At 40.9% G+C, this 15,826-nt stretch overlaps 1 protein-coding gene across 2 annotated transcripts in view; it reads left to right on the forward strand.

Annotated features, from left to right (window-relative positions):
• Positions 1–7,377, forward strand: part of LOC109909554 (cadherin-18) — a 363,038-nt gene extending 355,661 nt beyond the window's left edge. For both annotated transcript variants that reach the window (XM_031796728.1, XM_020508571.2), the window contains one exon: positions 6,524–7,377. In XM_031796728.1, the coding sequence (XP_031652588.1) occupies positions 6,524–7,059 (536 nt within the window). In that variant the 3' untranslated portion in view covers positions 7,060–7,377. The remainder of the gene's footprint in view (positions 1–6,523) is intronic.
• The last annotated feature ends 8,449 nt before the right edge of the window (positions 7,378–15,826 follow it).

Consider the following 15,826-nt stretch of genomic DNA (forward strand, 5'->3'; position numbering starts at 1 on the left):
CTGCTACAGACCTATATCTATCCTACCGTGCCTTTCTAAGGTCTTCGAAAGCCAAGTCAACAAACAGATTACCGACCATTTCGAATCTCACCATACCTTCTCTGCTATGCAATCTGGTTTCAGAGCTGGTCATGGGTGCACCTCAGCCACGCTCAAGGTCCTAAACGATATCTTAACCGCCATCGATAAGAAACATTACTGTGCAGCCGTATTCAAATGATTGCCTCGCCTGGTTCACCAACTACTTCTCTGATAGAGTTCAGTGTGTCAAATCGGAGGGTCTGCTGTCCGGACCTCTGGCAGTCTCTATGGGGGTGCCACAGGGTTCAATTCTTGGACCGACTCTCTTCTCTGTATACATCAATGAGGTCGCTCTTGCTGCTGGTGAGTCCCTGATCCACCTCTACGCAGACGACACCATTCTGTATACTTCCGGCCCTTCTTTGGACACTGTGTTAACAACCCTCCAGGCAAGCTTCAATGCCATACAACTCTCCTTCCGTGGCCTCCAATTGCTCTTAAATACAAGTAAAACTAAATGCATGCTCTTCAACCGATCGCTACCTGCACCTACCCGCCTGTCCAACATCACTACTCTGGACGGCTCTGACTTAGAATACGTGGACAACTACAAATACTTAGGTGTCTGGTTAGACTGTAAACTCTCCTTCCAGACCCATATCAAACATCTCCAATCCAAAGTTAAATCTAGAATTGGCTTCCTATTTCGCAACAAAGCATCCTTCACTCATGCTGCCAAACATACCCTTGTAAAACTGACCATCCTACCAATCCTCGACTTTGGCGATGTCATTTACAAAATAGCCTCCAATACCCTACTCAACAAATTGGATGCAGTCTATCACAGTGCAATCCGTTTTATCACCAAAGCCCCATATACTACCCACCATTGCGACCTGTACGCTCTCGTTGGCTGGCCCTCGCTTCATACTCGTCGCCAAACCCACTGGCTCCATGTCATCTACAAGACCCTGCTAGGTAAAGTCCCCCCTTATCTCAGCTCGCTGGTCACCATAGCATCTCCCACCTGTAGCACACGCTCCAGCAGGTATATCTCTCTAGTCACCCCCAAAACCAATTCTTTCTTTGGCCGCCTCTCCTTCCAGTTCTCTGCTGCCAATGACTGGAACGAACTACAAAAATCTCTGAAACTGGAAACACTTATCTCCCTCACTAGCTTTAAGCACCAACTGTCAGAGCAGCTCACAGATTACTGCACCTGTACATAGCCCACCTATAATTTAGCCCAAACAACTACCTCTTTCCCAACTGTATTTAATTTTAATTTATTTATTTATTTTGCTCCTTTGCACCCCATTATTTTTTATTTCTACTTTGCACATTCTTCCATTGCAAAACTACCATTCCAGTATTTTACTTGCTATATTGTATTTACTTTGCCATCATGGCCTTTTTTGCCTTTACCTCCCTTCTCACCTCATTTGCTCACATTGTATATAGACTTGTTTATACTGCATTATTGACTGTATGTTTGTTTTTACTCCATGTGTAACTCTGTGTCGTTTTATCTGTCGAACTGCTTTGCTTTATCTTGGCCAGGTCGCAATTGTAAATGAGAACTTGTTCTCAACTTGCCTACCTGGTTAAATAAAGGTAAAATAAATAAAATAAAAAAACGTTACAGCCTTATTCTAAAATTGATTAAATAAAAACATTCCCTCATCAATCTACGCACAACACCTCATAATGACAAAACAGAAAAAGGTTTTTAGAAATTCTTGCAAAAAAAACAACAAACAGAAATACCTTATTTACATAAGACCCTTTAATATGAGACTCGAAATGTAGCTCAGGGGCATCCTGTTTCCATTGATCATCCTTGAGATGTTCCTACAACTTGATTGTAGTCCAGCTGTGGTAAAGTCAATTGATTGGACATTATTTGGAAAGGTATAAACCTGTCTATATAAGGTCCCACAGTTGACAGTGCATGTCAGAGCAAAAAAAAGCCATCAGGTCAAAGCCATCAGAGCTCAGAGACAGGATTGTGTTGAGGCACAGATCTGGGGAAGTGTACCAAAACATTTCCGCAGCATTGAAGGTCCCTAAGAACACAGTGGCCTCCATCATTCTTAAATGGAAGAAGTTTGGAACCACCAAGACTCTTCCTAGAGCTGGACACCCAGCCAAACTGAACAATCGGGGGAGAAGGGCCTTGGTCAAGGAGGTGACCAAGAACACAAAGGTTACTCTGACAGAGCTCCAGAGTTCCTCTGTGGAGATGGGAGAACCTTCCAGAAGGGCAACCATCTGCAATCAGCACTTTATGGTAGAGTGACCAGACGGAAGCCACTCGTCAGTAAAAAAGGAACACCCTGTTTGGAGTTTGCCAAAAGGCACCTAAAGACTCTCAGACCATGAGAAACAAGATTCTCTGGTCTGATGAAACCAAGATTGAACTACTTGGCATGAATACCAGGCGTCATATCTGGAGGAAACCTGACACCATCACTACGGCGACACATGGTGGTGGTGGCATATGTATATATTTTTTACTTTCTTTGCTTTCATGCCCACAGGATGGGTTGTTATTGTTTGTCTCTGTGTTATGATTATGGTGGTTAATGCTTTGTATTTGTGTACCTTTAAAAAAAAGTGGGAGCCCACGGCTGGATGAGCGCTAACTATTAATTTACATGAATTTTACCCCCCCAAAAAATATATAGATTTGGTGACAAAATCATGTCATTAGTGTGCAGCAATACTTTCTCGACTCATTTCTTTCATGATTTATTTGAGAAATACTGCATCAATCACCTTAGCTAGATGTAAAATTGCACGACTAAGACCTCCTTAGCAAAAATGTATAAATGATTTACAGGTTTATTGATTTATCTTAGATTGATTCTGACTATTTTAAGGAAATTACTATTTGGAGGAAAGGGCTATGTGGTTGCCATGGTAACTGAAGAGGGACTAACAACAGTACCTTCCCGGGGTACGATATACAAACATAACACACCCACATCAAACCACAGCCCCCAGACAACTCTTGTTTTGGTAAAGTCTTGGCCGCTAGCATATCTTAGTGAGCAAAATTCAAAACAAGGCCAAATGAGTAAGTGCAGTCGAACTTTAATCAATGTACACGCAAAAACAGATATTGAAACAAACCATTCCAAAAATCTGCCTGTAATGAGCATGCTGGGAAATATGATAATGATTGGAGTAAAATTATTTTCCAACCCATATGATCTAGTACACAAAATATTTACAAATATGGTATAATATAAAAAAAACATTGTGAATGAATATGCCTTTTCATACTTCGTAATATGTCCATATATCATTCAAATCTGTTTTAAGAACATGTACTCAAAATATTTTACCTTCTTTACCAAACATACCATGACATTATTGATAGTCAAACAGACAAGGGAGAAGGGCTATGTAAAGGCCTTGATTTTGTTGTTCTGAGCATATGCAATGTGTCTGACGTAAAACAAATGTTTGCCTTCCACACAAAATGACTTATTTTATTATTTTAGGCTTAAGGAAGTGTGTAGGTCGCATACTTTATCTTAGAGCTATTTAGATCTGCCTGCTCAAGACAAGTTCAGCGATTGCTTTGCCATGTCTGTGCCGTGAAGCAGTCGAGCTGGATACATGTTTTTCTGCCCCTTTGACATAACATTGGAGTGAAGTTATATAAATTGATATAATGATGTAGCCGACCACCAGCAGGAGGCAATACACGTTTATTCGACAGAGGACATTGACATGGTCCTAGGAAGCTCTAGATGGCTGTCTTCTGATTTATAAAACGGTGAGAAATCAACCAAATTTGTACTGTAAACATCTACATATATTTTTGTAAGTAATTCTAGTGCCCAATTTCGGGGGCTATCAACTTAAGAGGTTAGGGAAAACCATTTAAGAACCCGATTTTTAACAAGGTCGTGACCATGAGGAAAAAACTAAATGTTCCGCCTCGACCTAGCTCAAAATCTAGGCATCGGATAATAACAAGACTACAGCCTTCATAAAGGGACCATTGAATTTGCCATGTTTCAGAAGTTACAAGTTTGTATGTGTAACAGTTTTTATTAAATGAATAATTTATTGCTCTCATGTGCCCAATCAAAACCAACTATGTGCAACTTTTTTTATAGCATTTCTGACCACCCTAATATCTTTTTCATCTGAATCTCAAGAGTTCTAAAACCGGGTACAGCAACTCGGTTGCTCAACAACTCAGCATCACAAGCCTTCTCACACTCTTATCCCTCGATGTGTCACTGTTGTCGCTTTGGTGTGACAGTGATGGCATTGGGCTGCCATAGGTTGTGTAAGCTGTGTGGTTGTTTTACAACAACAAAAAAGTAAAATAGGTGGTAAAACAACAACAACATCATTGCTTGCTTGTGTGACCTGTGTGTAGTCAAAATAAAATGCAACGTTTGCTAACACGTTTAGTTGCGTCAGTGGTTCCCAACCAGGGGTACTAGGACCCCTGGGGGTACTTGGCCTAACCACAAGGGGGTACTTGAGAAGACTCATGAGACCATAGACTTACTGGTAAAATGCACATGAGGGGGTACTTCAGGGGTACTCCAGGCAGTCTTAAATTCAGTTAGTGTTACACTAACCGAAAAAGGGTGGGAACCACTGAGCTACATGATAAAATGTGTCTGTTTTCAACAAATCAACTGTTTTAGATGGTTGTCTTTTAACCAAGCAAGATAAACACATGTTCAATCAGCACTGAGTGAATGAACAAAAAAAAACGTTTTGGAACATATGCTTCCTATCATCACCAGAGTGTCCATTTAAATAGACTGTCAAGTTAACATGTTTACGACTGGGTTTGTAGCGTAATGGTTAGCGTTACCACCTAGGGCTCTACATTTTCCCATTTATAGTTTGACAGGTACACACACACACACACACACACACACACACACACACACACACACACACACACACACACACACACACACACACACACACACACACACACACACACACACACACATATTTACATTTATTAGGTGGCTCTTAAAAGAGCCTTTGGGTTCGTGGAGTGGCAGGCAAGTGACTGAGTGTGGTGGTGTGTACTACTGTGTGCGTCTTGCTAGAACGGAGCAGAGACCTGGGCCAGTTTCCACAAAGCATCTCAGAAAGGGTCTTAGGAATCCTGTTAACCTGATTTAAGGCAAAATAAATCCCAGTTTAGAGTATGTTTTAGGATGATGTTAAGACACTGCCCAGACAAACTCTGAGCTAGGAGTAAAATCAATTCATAAAGGTTTCTCAGCTGGTAATCATGACAGTTTGAGGTACCGCCCAGGGCCCATATCCACTAAGCGTCTCAGAGTAGAAAATTGTTTGTAAGTGCTGAGAATAGAGCCATTTTATTCCTACTATTTTGGGTAAAAATAAAAACTAACCAAGTCAACAGATATTTAGGAGACCTCATGAGTTGTCCAAACCAGTTAAGAGTTCCCATCAAGCATCTTAATAATATAATAATGCAGCAAGTCAATGGTTCCGGCGCCACATACAGTTGTTTTCAGTTGTTAAAGTAATGTTTAATACTTCTGTTTTGATATGATCAATACATAAATACTCTAGACCTACATACAACAGTATCTCTTGCGGTTTTGACAATGATTTCACAATGCTAATTTCCTATTACATTTAAATATAGAATTGGCCCTTAACAAAAGTAGTGAACTATATAGAGAATAGGGTGTCATTTGGGACTCAGCCTATAATGAGAAGATTCTCATCAGCATCCTAGCAGCTTGCATTCAGAGTATCCTCACAGCTAATACTGATGACTGCTAATGTGAAATACTGATTTACAGCTCTGCTCGCTTCTGTGTATAATCAGGAATTAATATGTATTATAATAAAAAGAAGGAATGTTTCAGGGCCTACATTCCAAATGGTACTCTTACCTTTATAGGGAGTAGAATGCCATTTGGGACAAAGACAGAGCTTTCATTTTGTTAGCTGTTTACGACCCAAAACATGCACATTTTGTATGACTTAATACATTACATGCAAACACCATATGCAGAGCATGGAATTAGCATGCGACCAGGCTTGGATATTGTGCTGAAACGCAACTGCTACAATAATGATGGGGTGTTGTTAAACCAACCGTTTTGTTGATGTTTTCATTACAGTCATTATTGTTGTTGTTGACATGGCTTCTCTACATGTCTCATTTTCTAATTTTATCGATCATCGTTCTGTTCATCACTCTCTGGAGTGGCATTGTAAAAGCACCATTTTGATGATGTTGTTTCCATTATTGTTGTTTCTGTTGACAGGGTGTCTCTGCTTGTCACGCTCTTCTGAAGCTATCGTGGCTCTGTTCATCACCATTTTGTTGTTGTTGTTATTGACATGATATCTCTGTTAATTTCTCTCTTCTTACAGCGATTGTGATTCTGTTCACTGTTTTTTTGAATGCATTGTTGATATTATTGTTGTTGTTGTTGACACAGCATCTGTCCTTGTCTTCCTCCAGTGATCGTGGTTCTGTTCATCACCCTGCGGCGGAGCAAGAAGGAGCCCCTCATCATCTCAGAGGAGGACGTGCGTGAGAACGTGGTAACCTACGACGACGAGGGCGGCGGTGAAGAGGACACTGAGGCTTTCGACATTATTGCCCTGCGGAACCCCGCCGCCGCTGAAGAGCTCAAGTTCCGACGGGACGTCCGGCCGGAGTCGGCCCGACAATGTGGCAGGCCGGCGCGGGGCTGCCACAGTCCCCCAGAGCTGGACCAGGTGAATGTGCAGAAGTTTATTAAACAAAGACTGGTGGAGGCAGACATGGACACTGGTGGGCCTCCCTATGACTCCCTCCAGACCTATGCATACGAGGGTCAAGGGTCGCCCACAGGCTCCATCAGCTCTCTGGACTCCCCAGGAACACACTCAGAACAGGATTATAACTACCTGGATGACTGGGGGCCCGAATTTCAGAAACTGGCAGAACTCTACGGGGAGGATATGGATGTGGCAGAGTTGGATGTAGCGATTGCAGTGACAGTGACGACCTAGACTCTCAACGTCTGTCACAACGTCTGTTAAACTAATCCTCTCTCTCTCTCAATCCTCCTCCTCAAATCATTTTAAAACAATGAAACAGAAATGCTTTTGAACTCATTCCAGCTGATCTACTTTTACTGTTGAATAACTGACTGCCCCTTTTTTCAGTTTTCCTTTTGGATCATGGGTCTAATATGCAGAAGAATTTAATCAGAATTCGTGGATGGAAAAATATTAAGGATTAACGGAAAAAGGAAAATATTTTCCCTGGTGTATATTTTTTATTGCTCAATAAAGTCCTGAATTCCATATGAGTGGATATATGTGAAACGGAGTGTCAACTTTTTTTCTGAAGATCCACTGAGTAAGGGTTATCTTACACTCTTAAATTTAAAGTTGCAAGTTGGAACCAAATAAGGTTATTAAGAGCGGTGCCATAAGGGAACCATTTTATGGATAGTATCATACAAGTATCATACAAAAATAAAAAAACGGAAATGTTTCCAGAACCAGAATTGAATAGCCCTGCTGTAGGGTTTTAAGCCTTTTTTGCATATTTCCCAGGGTGCCTTTCGAGTGCATTTTAAAGTTACCAGTACCACCCATAAATCTGTTTGCTAGTGCCAGAGAAATGCTTGTTGGACTAATTCATTTTTTCCCTGTAACAAGTTCTAAATGGATATATTGACATTTAAATTGTATTCATGAAGACAATTCATATTTCATAAGGCCTGCTTTTAAGGGCCCGTTTTTACCCTAATATAGTGGCCTAAAACTCATGGTTGACAGGCCACATCAGGCCAGTAAGTCACATTATACTGAATTGTAAAGTGGTAAGTAATTCCTATTGGAAAGGGGATGGCCAACATTTGGAAATGTAATATACCCGTAACCTCCATTCACAATGACTGCCAGAGTTCGGACGACCAGGATATGAGACTACCCTAAACAACTAAACTGGAACAATCATTTCAGTAAGGGGTTCAATAAGTCCAAGTAACACATTGGAATAGTATAGAAAAATTTATGTTATTTATATTTGAGTAGTATAAGATTATTAATCAATCAATATAAATGTAAAAATCTAGATATTGAAACAAACAGTTCTAAATATCAGCCTGCAGTAGAGCATGCTGTGATATATGATAATGATGGGTGTAGTTTTGGTTTAACTCTGGTTATTAACACAAATACTGAGGTTATTTTACACCATTGAATGTTAATTTAACTCTTGAATCGAGGGCTGACCCTATTTAGTCAACTGCTCGATTGTTTGGTTGACCAAAATTGTTTTAATTGACCAGTAGCATATCTCTATCTCTCTCTCTCTCTCTCTCTCTCTCTCTCTCTCTCTCTCTCTCTATATATATATATATATATATATATATATATATATATATATATATATATATAGAGAGAGAGAGAGAGAGAGAGAGAGAGAGAGAGAGAGAGAGAGAGAGAGAGAGAGATATGCTACTGGTCAATTAAAACAATTTTGGTCAACCAAACAATCGAGCAGTTGACTGATATATGTATATATATATATATATATATATATATATATATATAGAGAGAGAGAGAGAGAGAGAGAGAGAGAGAGAGAGAGAGAGAAAAGACCTCTCGAACATGTGACCTTTCATGTGCCTTAATAACAAACTTGAATGCTATCTGTAAATACGAATACAATTGTTAAATTACGAGTCCAATTGGTTTAGCCACAGAATAAGGTAGCAACCTTTCCGCTAGCCGTGATTGGCTGAGATAATGAGTGGGCTGGACCTGACGAGAGATGAGTTTGGATTGGTCTGCCATATAGCACGCATCTGTCTATTTGAGTAAGTCAATATGTCTAGGTACAAAAATGGCTCCAACAGAGATGGCGATACTATGCAGTATTTAGTTTTTTTTATGTATTATTTGTTCTTACATTGTTACCCCATGAAATCTTAAGTCCTATTACGTGCAGCCGGGAAGAACTATTGGACATAAGAGCAACGTCAACTTACCAACATTACGACCAGGAATACAACTTTCCTGAAGCGGATCTTCTGTTTGGACCCCCACCCAGGACAATGGACCTAATGCCAGAAACTGACCCAAAACAACGGCACCGCAGAAGGGGCAGACGGAGCTGCCTCCTGATCAGGTTCCGTAGACGTGCACATCGCTGACCGCTCCTGAGTATACTACTCGCCAATGTCCAGTCTCTTGAGAACAAGGTAGACAAAATTCGAGCAAGAGTTGCCTTCCATAGAGACATCAGAGATTGTAACAGTCTATGTTTTCACAGAAACATGGCTCTCTCGGGATATGTTGTTGGAATTGGTTCAGCCACCAGGCTTCTCCATGCATCGTGCCAACAAATATAAACATCTCTCTGGGAAAAGGAAGAGCGGGGGTGTATGCTTTATGATTAACGATTCATTGTGCAATCATAACAACATACAGGAACTCAAGTCCTTCTGCTCAAATGACCTAGAATTCTTTACAATCAAATTCCGGCCATTTTACCTACCAAGAGAGTTCTCATCATTTTTAGTCACAGCTGTGTACATTCACCCTCAAGCGAACACCAAGACGGCCCTCAAGGACCATCACTGGACCCTATGTAAACCAGAAACCATATCTCCGGAGGCTGCGTTTATTGTAGCTGGGGATTTCAGCAAAGAGAATTTGAGAACAAGGCAGCCTAAATTCTGTCAGCATATTGATTGCACGACTCGCAGGGCTCTCGATCACTGCTACTCTAACTTCTGCGATGCATACAAAACCCTCCCCCGCCCTCCTTTCGGCAAATCCAACCACGACGCCATCTTGCTCGTTCCGTCTTATAGGCGTAAATTCAAACAGGATGTATCGGTGAGGAGAACCATTCAACACTGGTCTGACCAATCGGAAGCCACGCTTCAAGATTGTTTTGATCACGCAGACTGGAATACAGTGAGGGAAAGAAGTATTTGATCCCCTGCTGATTTTGTACGTTTGCCCACTGACAAAGAAATGATCAGTCTATAATTTTAATGGTAGGTTTATTTGAACAGTGAGAGACAGAATAGTAACAACAAAAATCCAGAAAAATGCATGTCAAAAATGTTATAAATTGATTTGTATTTTAATGAGGGAAATAAGTATTTGACCCCTCTGCAAAACATGACTTGGAGGCAAAACCCTTGTTGGCAATCACAGAGGTAAGACATTTCTTGAGGTTGGCCACCAGGTTTGCACACATCTCAGAAGGGATTTTGTCCCACTCCTCTTTGCAGATCTTCTCCAAGTCATTAAGGTTTCGAGGCTGACGTTTGGCAACTCGAACCTTCAGCTCCCTCCACAGATTTTCTATGGGATTAAGGACTGGAGACCGGCTAGGCCACCCCAGGACCTTAATGTGATTCTTCTTGAGCCACTCCTTTGTTGCCTTGGCCATATGTTTTGGGTCAGTGTCATGCTGGAATACCCATCCACGACCCATTTTCAATGACCTGGCTGAGGGAAGGGGGTCCTCACCCAATATTTGATTGTACATGGCCTCGTCCCTTTGATGCGCTGAAGTTGTCCTGTCCCCTTATCAGAAAAACACCCCCAAAGCATAATGTTTCCACCTCCATGTTTGACGGTGGGGATGGTATTCTTGGGGTCATAGGCAGCATTCCTCCTCCTCCAAACACGGCGAGTTGATGCCAAAGACCTCCATTTTGGTCTCATCTGACCACAACACTTTCACCCAGTTGTCCTCTGAATCATTCAGATGTTCATTGGCAAACTTCAGACGGGCATGTATATGTGCTTTCTTGAGCAGGGGGACATTGCGGGCGCTACAGGATTTCAGTCCTTCACGGCGTAGTGTGTTATCAATTGTTTTCATGGTGACTATGGTCCCAGCTGCCTTGAGATCATTGACAATATCCTCCCAAGTAGTTCTGGGCTGATTCCTCACCGTTCTCATGATCATTGCAACTCCACGAGGTGAGATCTTGCATGGAGCCCCAGGCCGAGGGAGATTGACAGTTATTTTGTGCTCCTTCCATTTGCAAATAATCGCACCAACTGTTGTCACCTTCTCACCAAGCTGCTTGGCGATGGTCTTGTAGCACATTCCAGCCTTGTGTAGGTCTACAATCTTGTCCCTGACATCCTTGGAGAGCTCTTTGGTCTTGACCATGGTGGAGAGTTTGGAATCTGATTGATTGATTGCTTCTGTGGACAGGTGTCTTTTATACAGGAAACATGCTGAGATTAGGAGCACTCCCTTTAAGAGTGTGCTCCTAATCTCAGCTCGTTACCTGTATAAAAGACACCTGGGAGCCAGAAATCTTTCTGTTTGAGAGGGGTCAAATACTTATTTCACTCATTAAAATGCAAAACAATTTATATCACTTTTAACATGCGTTTTTCTGGATTTTTTTGTGGTTATTCTGTCTCTCACTGTTCAAATAAACCTACCATTACAATTATAGCCTGATAATTTATTTGTCAGTGGTCACACGTACAAAATCAGGAGACAGAAGATTAGCTTGTCACCCAAAACCCTGACCAACTTTTACAGATGCAAAATCGAGAGCATCCTGTCGGGCTGTTTCACAGCCTGGTACGACAACTGCTCTGCCCTCAAACGCAAGGCTCTCCAGAGGGTGGTGTGTTCTGCACAACGTATGAACGTATGAGTGCCGTTGTGAGGTCAGAATGTTCGGATCAACCTCAGTGTGCGCTCTGAACACTCAGAGAGCGAAACACTATGAATTTACAAATGGACAATCTGACATCACAGTTGCAGTCACCAACGCTCTGGATAACATAACAGCCTAACCAGCTTTGCTAGGGTGAGTAATGTTAAGTGAGCTCTTCTCTCATTTGTGTCTGGAAGTAGCTAGAAAGTTAGTTTAGGTGCATTACTGCTGTTGTTAGTACAGAACGCTCGAACCAACCCTTAAAGAGATTGGTGGGGCTAAAGCTTAAGTGGGTCTGAACGATTCTGAATGGGTATAGACAAAGAAGGGCTCTCCAGTAGTAGTACCAAAATATTCAACGGCCATTTTCTCAAAAGTGAGTTTACAAGTTGATCAAATTCAAAGCAAAATGACTTTCCAATTGTTCCTCAACTGTAGTGTATGATATACCATTTTGTAGCTATGAGTCTGTACTTTTATCCAATGTAAAAAAACACAATTTAAAATGTTGCTACATAAGACCGATTTGAGCCAGTCACTCACATATGCACCCATCTCAGTGAACTAATCCATTGCGCAGGCCTAGACTAAATGTACATTTGTGCTCCGAAAATGTGGTCAGAGACTCCATATGTAGGGTGTGTTGCCTCCAGAGGCATGCAGAGGCCAAATCGAGCCCAGAAGTGCATCACCATGGCCTCCCATATGTTGGAACAATGCAGAGGGCTCCACATTGACATGAATGGTTGATGGTAGGTGGGGGTGGTACAGCCTGTGTAAACACAAATGCACTTCCTTGACAGCTTCTTTCACAACAGCTCTGCACTTCTCTTCGAAGGTCAAGAAGTATGAATGTCATTGTCTTTTGTTTGGAGCGCACCTATCAATGTTGAGTAAGGAGGAGTACCTGATTACACATGCAGTTGAAGTCCGAAGTTTACGTACACCTTAGCCAAACACATTTAAACTAGTGGTTAGAGCATTGGACTAGTAACCGGAAGGTTGCAAGTTCAAACCCCAGAGCTGACAAGGTACAAATCTGTCGTTCTGCCCCTGAACAGGCAGTTAACCCACTGTTCCTAGGCCGTCATTGAAAATAAGAATTTGTTCTTAACTGACTTTGTTCTTAATAAAATTTCAACTTTCATCACATTCCCAGTGGGACAGAAGTTTACATACGCTCAATTTGTATTTGGTAGCATTGCCTTTAAATCAGTCATTATGGCCAAACAGTTCTATTTTTGTTTCACCAGACCAGAGGATATTTATCCAAAAAGTACGATCTTTGTCCCCATGTGCAGTTGCAAACCGTAGTCTGGCTTTATTATGGCAGTTTTGAAGCAGTCTGGCTCCTTCCTTGCTGAGGTGCCTTTCAGGTTATGTCCATATAGGATTGGTTTTCCTGTGGATATAGATACTTTTGTACCTGTTTCCTCCAGCATCTTCACAAGGTCCTTTGCTGTTGTTCTGGGATTGATTTGCACTTTTCGCACCAAAGTACGTTTATCGCTAGGAGACAGAACGCGTCTCCTTCCTGAGCAGTATGATGGCTGCGTGGTCCCATTCTGTTTATACTTGCGTACTATTGTTTGTACAAATGAATGAAGTACCTTCAAGCGTTTGGAAATTGCTCCCAAGGATTAACTTCTTTTCTGAGGTCTTGGCTGATTTCTTTAGATTTGCCCATGATGTCAAGCAAAGAGGCAATGAGTTTAAAGGTAGGCCTTGAAAGACATCCACAGGTACACCTCCAATTGCCTCAAATTATGTCAATTAGCCCATCAGAAGCTTCTAAAGCCATGACATCATTTTATGGAATTGTCTAAGCTGTTTAAAGGCACAGTTAACTGTGTGCAAACTGTATGCAAACTTCTGACCCACTGGAATTGTGATACAGTGAAGTATAAGTGAAACAATCTGTCTGTAAACAATTGTTGGAAAAATGACTTGTGTCATGCACAAAGGAGATGTCCTAACTGACTTGCCAAAACTATAGTTTGTTAACAATACATTTGTGGAGTGGTCGAAAAACGAGTTTTAATGACTCCAACCTAAGTGTTTGTAAACGTATCACTTCAACTGTAGGTTCCGGTACTCATTTTTGGTGCTGGTAGTATTTATATTTAAGTGCAGGTGGTCCACAATACTTTTGAGCTAATATTCTATACAAGGAACAGGAGATCAAGCAGTAGACAATTTGAGGTGCCGGTACACAGGTCTGGTGAGCTCTCTTGAGCAAATAGCCTACAGCTATGTCTGTCCTGAGCTCACTGGTGTGGCAAACTCTGAATGCACAGAATAATGAGGGCCCAAGTTATTAGTTGATACAATGTTTCAAGTTCGTTGCAGACAGGCCAAGCGTAGCCAATGTTATAGATAGCATATTTATTTTTATCAGTATATATGGAAAAATACACGTTTAAAATAAGAACAGACAACTTTCGTTTGACCAAGATGTGTTTTAGTCTGGGACAGTCCTAGTTACACTGAATAATCAACACTATTGAACACTGGTACATTTGCTGTGTGCTATGAAAGAGACACATCTGGAGGCTTCCATATATTTCAAGAACCTTTTAGAATTTTGAAGACCCGTAAATACCACCTCAAGAACCCCACATAAAACAAAAGTGTATTTATCTGGAAAGAGTTCTACAAGGAACCTTATGAGATGAGGATGAACCATTTAAGAACCTTTTATTTTTTTTGTGTAGAACCGAGTTTACGCAAAGCTTTACATACTTAATGCACAAAAAGTTATATTGAACCATCACTTGCACTTTAATAACAATTTACAAGTGTAATATTTTCTATCATTTCAGGTTTATCTATTTTAAACAACCACTTAAACTGGTCATGTGTGACACCCCACAAAACAATGAACATAGACTTTCAAGCTTTCCCTCAACACATTTTGTAATTAGGGCAAACTATTCCTTTTATCTATTTTACACCATAGACAGCAACCATGATTCTTCTTAAAAGGTATATTGATTTCAAAACAGCCACTGAGTTTTTCTTCCAGTAGTACTTCATATAGCCTTCATAAAGCCTTCATAAACTCTACGAAAAATGTTTTACAAATGATCTATAACCATATATCATGCTTTTAAAAGGTTTAAAAGTGTGGCATAATTATGTGACACCACCAATGTCAAATGTGACATACACCTGTGCTTTATAAAGGGTGGCATAAGCACCGCTTAAGCTAGAGAATATTTTTTGCATTGGATCCGTATCAATCCACTGCATCCATCTATGTAACACTCCCGCATCTGCTGTGAAAAATGACAGAGCTAGAGCTGTGTTTGTTAGACCATGAATCAGTCTTCTCTCAAATCGTCTGTAGCAGTTTGGCCTTCAATGTTTTATTACAGACAGAAATACTCCTCAGTTTCATCAGCTGTCCGGGTGGCTGGTCTCAGATAATTCTGCAGGTGAAGAAGGAGGTCCTGGGCTGGCTTGGTTCCAAACTGGTCCGCAGTTATGAGGCCGATTGGACGTACTGCCAAATTCTCAAAAATGACATTGGAAGCAGTTTATGATAGAGCAATTAACATTCAATTATCTGGCACCAGCTCTGGTGGACATTCCTGCAGTCAGCATGCATATTGTACGCTCCCTCAAAACTTTTTTTATTTGTATTGTCCCCAGCACAGGTGCACCTGTGTAATGATCATGCTGTTTAATCAGCTTTCTGATATGCCACACCTGTCAGGTGAATGGAGTATCTTGACAAAAGATAAATACTCACTAACAGGGATGTAAACACATTTGTGCACAACATTTGAGAGAAATTAACTTTCGGTATGTATGGAACATTCCTGTGATCCTTATTTCAGCTCATGAAAATGTTGCGTTTATATTTTCGTTCAGTATATTATGAACCCTCTATGGAGAGATGAGACTATCATGAAAATAGGGTATTTCTGCTTTTTATTTGGAATAAATGTCAAAAAATTCAAACAACCTGTTTTCGCTTCGTCATTATGGGGTATTGTGTAAAAAAATATATATATATTTAATCCATTTTAGAATAAGGCTGTAACGTAACAAAATGTGGAAAAAGTAAATGGGTCTGATTATTTTCTGAAGGCAATGTATATGGAGGCTGT

Source organism: Oncorhynchus kisutch, linkage group LG18, assembly GCF_002021735.2.
Source record: "Oncorhynchus kisutch isolate 150728-3 linkage group LG18, Okis_V2, whole genome shotgun sequence".
NCBI lineage: Eukaryota > Metazoa > Chordata > Actinopteri > Salmoniformes > Salmonidae > Oncorhynchus > Oncorhynchus kisutch.